Source organism: Asparagus officinalis, chromosome 4 (genome assembly GCF_001876935.1).
Source record: "Asparagus officinalis chromosome 4, Aspof.V1, whole genome shotgun sequence".
In the NCBI taxonomy this organism is placed as follows: Eukaryota; Viridiplantae; Streptophyta; class Magnoliopsida; order Asparagales; family Asparagaceae; genus Asparagus; species Asparagus officinalis.
In genome coordinates, this window is record NC_033797.1 from 120,795,426 (window position 1) to 120,802,601 (window position 7,176).

Consider the following 7,176-nt stretch of genomic DNA (forward strand, 5'->3'; position numbering starts at 1 on the left):
CAGGTGCAAGTTTATCGGAAGATTCTGCAATGAAACAGCCCATCAGTAAGTTTAGACATTCTGATTAACCGTGGCTACAACATGTTAACTTTCATTGTTACATGTTAATGATTATAGGTTTATGTTAACTTTCATAGTTACATGTTAATGATTATAGGTTTATGTTAACTTTCATTATTACATGTTAATGATTATAGGTTTATGTTAACTTTCATTATTACATGTTAATGATTATAGGTTTATGTTAACTTTCATAGTTACATGTTAATGATTATAGGTTTATGTTAACTTTCATAGTTACATGTTAATGATTATAGGTTTATGTTAACTTTCATAGTTACATGTTAATGATTATAGGTTTATGTTAACTTATACCTATTTGTGCCAACGTTTGCCAAATCATGTTTATATTTGCAAATCCAGTTTCCTATAGCCTGGTTTATGTTACCATTTGGACCTTATTGTTATGTTTCAGGTCACATATTATTGTTAAGACATTGAACAGCAGCATTGTTTCGACGGAGCTTCTTTATCTTCTACGTGGCGGGCGTATCGATGACCATGCAAGTTCAATATGCTACTCTCAATATGTTAATCTTTTACGCAATACTTGGATTTACTGCGTGTTGAGATGTTATGCAATCTTATTTGCATCTTCTGTTAACAGGTCATGGAAGCTCTTGTAGATAGGCTCAGCACATGGCTAGAGAGGCCAGAAATTGGTTCTGTTGGCATGAAATATGGGGTCGTGTCAGCATTTTTCTGCGTAAGCATTAGCTTCAAACTCCCAATGTTTTTTTAACTCCTGTTTACAAATGGCTTATCATTATTTGCTTGGCAATACAGCATAGCATTTATGCAGTGAACCCAGATTACGCACATTTATACACCTCGTTCATACAAAAGCATGTCGCCGCAAATAAATCAGTTTTCCGTATCCCGCTTGTGCAGCATGACCACTGGCATGTTGTTGAAGTAAGGTTGGACGAGGATGTTAGCAAGCATTACAGCTCTGCAGGCCACAGTGCATACCTGGAGCCAGTAAATAAAGTAATTGATTTCATGGATCACATGAAGGCTGGTTTTGATCCCAATAATGTTTGGAAGAAATTCTGATATGAAGCCGTCCCTTGCGAGCAACAGCGTGGAACGTTAGTGTTTCACACACTTAAACATTTTCATTTTATTCAGCATCAAATATCTAACTATCTTTCCAATGTATATGATGTAGGTTTGATTGTGGGCTTTTCGTTCCTTTATATATAACTATCTAACTATCTTTCCAATGTATATGATGTAGGTTTGATTGTGGGCTTTTCGTTCCTTTATATATAACAGCTATAATACAAGGGACTGATACCAGTCAGGTAACTAATCCCGCTGACGAGTCTGACGTCATCCGTGCCAAGCTTGCAGCTGAACTCCTAATTGAAGGATGGGAACAGAAAAAAATTACGTGGATGGGCTAGAAAAGGATGGGTGAATGATGTCAGGAAAAGTTATGTATTGTGCAGATTGTTGTGGGAGAAAACTAACAGGCATATTAATTTAGATGTATAACTAGAGAAAGGTTGTGTAACTGGTTGCTAGTTAAGATGTTATGTGATATCAAAACTTTTTATTTAACTGGTGGGTAGGTTGGACGAGGAGATGTAAGAAACTGGTTGTTTAACTGGTTAACAGCATAATCTTTGTTGCTAAAATGTTTGAAATGCAATACATAACAGGGCTATAAGGGATGATAGTATATGTCACTGATGTTCCGACACAAAACTTGAGGTGGCTGCCATATAAGTATGAAAGATAACATATAGCGTTAAAAGTTAACCACTTTCAATAAAAAGTTAACCCGTAGCTCTGAAACTTAACCACTATCAGTAATAGTTAACATGTAGCTCTAAAACTTGACCAAATTCAGTTAGAGTTAACATATAGCTCTGAAACTTAACCACTATACGTAATAGTTAACATGTAGCTCTAAAACTTAACCACTATCAGTTAGAGTTAACATATAGCTCTGAAACTTAACCATTTATAGTAAACGTTAACGTATACACGTGATACTTGACCAAATTCAGTTAGAGATGACAAAGATGATGGATATTAGAACAATACAAAAACAATACAGGAAGAATGAACAAAGTTTCCATTTTTCAACTTCGCGGTTTGCTTGCTTCAGTGCTTTCTTCAACTGCTTTGCCTTGACCGCTATATCATCTTCAACGGGGACTTCTGGGCAATCTGGAATATTCCTACTTACCATTGCATCTTCACTGTGAGCCCAAGCGAAAAACTTGCATTGCCTCTTTGGGAAATTTGCACATCCCCAGAAGTATCTACCCTTGTTCCTCCCATTTTTACACTGCCTCATGGGTGTTGGAATGTTACAAAAACAACATACCTCTTCCCATGACTGAACACCCTCTGACGTTTTTATCTCGCAATCTCAAGAGGGAATGAAAGGAAAGTTAGAACTTCTATTAAGCTTATAACTTTCCTATGTGCACATTTTATATTGCATAAGGAACAACTTACAAGCCGTTGGAATATGGCTGTTTGAAATGACTGGTTGCTAGCCGTTAGAACAGTGACTAATATGTTGGAGAAGTCACCCATTTAAACTCAAAACCTTGACATGATAGGTGAAGATCTGAAAATGTCTCTCATCATAACATGTTTCTATTAACAGCATGAACAAAATGAATCTAACATGCATTATCACAGATTACAAAAGTACAACGCTATATATTTAACAACTTTAAAACCATCTATATGTCTCATACAAAAGTATTGTATTACAAAAGTACAACGCTATATATTTAACAACTTTAAAACCATCTATATGTCTCATACAAAAGTATTGTTGTTAGAAGCTGAAACACACTAGTCACGGATGGGCTCATTGCAGGTTGCTCTATTGTGACCTTCAACTTTGCACCGAGAAAATTTGACGGGCCGTTTGTATATGGTTCTGTTGTTTATGCGTCTTATTCTATTTCTTCCCCTCCTCTTAGTGGTAATTGGTGGCAAAATCTGGATTTCATCCTTGGGCACACTCTGCTTCTCATAGTCTGGTATGGGATATAATATTTCATCGTAGCTCTTCTTAAACGCTTCTACGGACATGAACCAATCACAATATTGATATACATCTCTTTTCATATAAATAATGACTGCACAAGCATGGAGACAAGGAGTACGGGTTACGTCCCAAGATCGACAAGTGCATGTCCTATTCTCCAAATCAACGTGAGTGGTTCTATGTGATTGCACTTCGAAAATATCCTCTCTAGATTGCCTAATCTCTAAAGTGCGCCCTTTTTCCATATTTTCTCTAACAATCTGCTCAGCTTTAGGACAAAGATAGCTTGTCCACTTACACGCCATTATCCGTCTGTTGTTCATGCGAGTCATAAGTTGTTTTCGGATATTCTCCACCATTTGCAGGATACGTAACAAACGGGCTTCACGTATCCAGCTGTTAAAGGATTCTGCGACATTAGAGGTTACATGGTCATATCTGCAAAGGACAACATATAGGAAGTATGATGGGCATATAATATGTTATCTTATTAACAAGTGATCATAAAACTTAACCTATACTGCTAAAGGCTAACATAAAAACATCATAGTTAACATATATTGGTGAAAGTTAACATATATCAGTGAAAGTTAACATATATCAGCAAAGGTTAACCTATAAAAAGGATACTTCACATATATGCATAACAGTTAACATCAACCGCAAAACGTCATAATGATTGAATGCATACCTAATGCCAGGGAAGAAGGCATTTGCCCAATGCTTTGGCGAGTAATTAATTACAATCTCATATGCGACTGGAGCCATCTCATAAATTTCCTTCATGTAGTCGTTGCATTCCGCTATGGTGTATTTATAGCAAGCAGTTTGGAGCAAATTCCCCAAAACTTGTGTGTCTTTTGCCTTCATTCCCAAATCCTTGAGCTTTGATCTAAAATTTTCAACTAGATGCAAAACGCAGTGTGAGTGAATTGCTTCAGGGAAATATTCTCTCACGGCTTCTCAAATCCCCTTGTCGGCATCAGAAATAATTACCAATTGGTGGGGGGATTGTACGGGTCCAACCTTTCATAGAGTATGGACCACAGGGCTTGTAGGAACCATCTCCAATTATCAACATTTTCTTGATCACATATACAATACGCAAGTGGAAATATCCATTGGTCTCCGTCGTAGGCTATGGCGCTCAAAAGCATGCCTTTATATCTGTCTTTCAAAAAGGTCCCATCCAAAAATAAAAGGGGTCTACACCCATTTAAGAAACCCTGGATGCAAGCAGCATAACATATAAACAGTCTTCTGAACCTTCCTTCATTCTGGTCAATGCAAATGTAGCTTCCTGGATTCGTTTGCTTCACCATTTGCTCATACATGTACAACAATGCCGCTTCTGGACATGTAAATAAATATAATACATTGGAACATAAGGGTAACATATTAACATTAAAGCGGCTATGATAAACATTTGCACACAAGTTATAAATTAACTGTAATATTTACCATCTTAATTGATCATAAGCCTCATAGCTATCACCATACATATCCTGCTGCGCTCTTTCTTTGCCCCACCATATCTTACTGTATTCAAGTCTCAATCCAAATCGAGTGAGGAAGTCCTTTTGCACATCAATTGGGCGGATTTCAGGTCGTGCCTTTAATACCGGTCGCAATTGGGCTGCTATGAACTTGCGAGATGCCCGTGATTGCCCTGACAAGTTAGAATGTTGTCCGCAACTGTGTTCATTCACAAACCTTTTGATTTCCATTCTTTTATCATTTTTAATAGGAGCTGCAAAGAGCATCCAAGGGCATCCATACGTCTCCTTATATCGACAACAAATGCGTATACGTTTGGGTTCATTCTTCAGAAATTCATATTCAAATTTTTTGGCCATGGAATAGTATTGCAAAGCTAGTCTCAATTCAGTTACGGTTTTAAATTGTTGCCCCTTTTCAGTTAATGTTGTGTGCCACCATTGAGGAATGCTCGAAGTGTTATTGAGAATATCATCAGCCCTAATTACAATCTTACCAGACGAAAAATCGGTTTGGATTCTCTCTGAATTGGATGCATTTCCTGGAGGAGGACAACTATAATCTGCATTCAAAGAGGCATCCCTGTTGCACAATTTAATCAAACAGTGAGATATCCTGCACACTATGTTAAATAATCTTCTTATAACTTAAGTTAACAGCACTATGATGAAAGTTAATAATATGCTTGGTTAACACAGCACACCAAAAGTTAACTAACTGGGTGTAAAATTAACCATTTTGAGTAAAACTTAACATAGAGCAGTGGAATTTAACAGACAATGGACATGGTTAACAAAGACAGACGAAAGTTAACATGTTCAAGAAAAGTATAACATGTTCCAATGAGAGTTAACATGTTCATATAATAGTTAACATATATCTTAGATAATTAACCCGTAAGCTGAAGGGTTAAAATGTACCCATCAGCGATGACAACTATTTTCCCCAAAGTAGCATCGAAACCTGAAATCAAAATTTCAACATCCCACATATCCCAGTTTCAAACAGAGTTTATTCTATTACTTACAAATCAGTAATAACTTTCTATTTTTTCCTCAGGAGTAGGACACTACTTGGCATCAACATCTTGCATTTTAATCAGAACAATTCTAGTTATTTACTTGTGTTCCAACGTGCACTTCAAATCATGCAGAATATAGCATTATCGCCTGACGGCACCATGCTCATCAACTCTTTGGAACCCGTTGGGGGTTGTTCAAATTTATGACGACAGTTATACAGTTACATTCAGGGGATTTAAAGCCCAGAGGGGTGATTGAAAGTTGACCAAAAGATAACAGTGTTTACATCACACTAAGCACAATGTTATAAAGAGTTTATTAATTACTTACATTTTGCTAATAACTTTTTGATTCTTCCCTGGCGTGAAACACTCTACGTTAACAGCAGCCTGCATATGAATCTCCATACAACCAATCTTTCGATTGTGCTCCAACATGCACTTCAGGTCATCTTCGTTCTCAACTGAAAAACTCAGGTTAGGGTGCCTCTCAGATTTATATATCAAGGAAAAAGATTCTTCAGGTACTTTCAATCTTTCAGCCACACCATATTTCAGTTCATAAAAGCTTGCTGTCGACCTTAGCTTCATAAATATGGCATTCTCGCCTAAAGACACCATGCAAATCAAGTCATCGGCAGCCATTGGGTGGTTGAGAGTTATGAGGACAGTTATGAGGAGGTAAGGAATAATTGAGGGGATTTCAGGCGCATAAACATGGTTGACAGTTGAAGAACAAACCCTAATTTCATTAATGAGAGAGTGAGAGCTAGAACTGATCGATTTATAATAAAGGCTGATGAAGCAGCACAGTAATGGAGGGAGCGCGCGCTTTTTCCCCCCGCTTTCCTCCGTCGTTTCGCCTTAAATGCGATGGGAGCGGTCGCCGCCAAAGGAGGAACCCATTCAGTCGGTTTTCTCCTGTGAGAGAGATGAGGGTAATTTAGGTATGTTGGTCAAAATACACCCAATACATGTATATGAATGGGCTTTTAGGGCTGGGCCACAATTTTCACTATTTTATGGGGCTAAATGCTAAGGGAATTAATTGCTGGGTCTGGGCCACAACCGGATCTTTTTTTTGGGGCCTTGAAACATTTTTCCCTATTTTTTGTGGCGAAAGATAGCATATGTTGCTAAAATTTTAGCACGTTAGTGTACTCAATCATAGAAATGTGAAAGTTTTCACCCGAATATGATACTTGCATGCTAATTTTTAGAGTTTTTAAACTATTAATTATTGTTATATTTGCTATTAAATCTAAAAAAAATCTTTTTAAAACTTATCTTAATTCTATTTTAAATAACGTCGTGATGCATTTAATGATAAATTTAACAAATATTAAAGTTTAGAAATATGTAAAATTAACATGCTGGTGTACAAATTTTCACGTTTACATGATCAAAAATAGCAAATGTCGGTTTTAAATAACTTATGATATTTATATACCGAAAAATAGCTTTATAGCATATATGTGACAAAACAGGAAGGTTTGTGGCATTTAAGTGTTATTTAGTCTTATATTTACCTCAACATGGAAAACTTTTTTTTTTTGGAGGAGGGGGGGGGGGGGGG

At 36.8% G+C, this 7,176-nt stretch overlaps 1 protein-coding gene across 1 annotated transcript; it reads right to left on the reverse strand.

Moving 5' to 3' along the window:
- Positions 1,005–6,245, reverse strand: LOC109839228. The gene is made up of 7 exons (XM_020407656.1): positions 5,932–6,245; positions 4,544–5,161; positions 4,109–4,414; positions 3,774–3,974; positions 3,274–3,520; positions 2,127–2,362; positions 1,005–1,032 (listed from the first exon to the last, which is right to left on the reverse strand). The coding sequence occupies exons 1-7, from the start codon at positions 6,243–6,245 to the stop codon at positions 1,005–1,007; spliced, it is 1,950 nt and encodes a 649-aa protein (XP_020263245.1).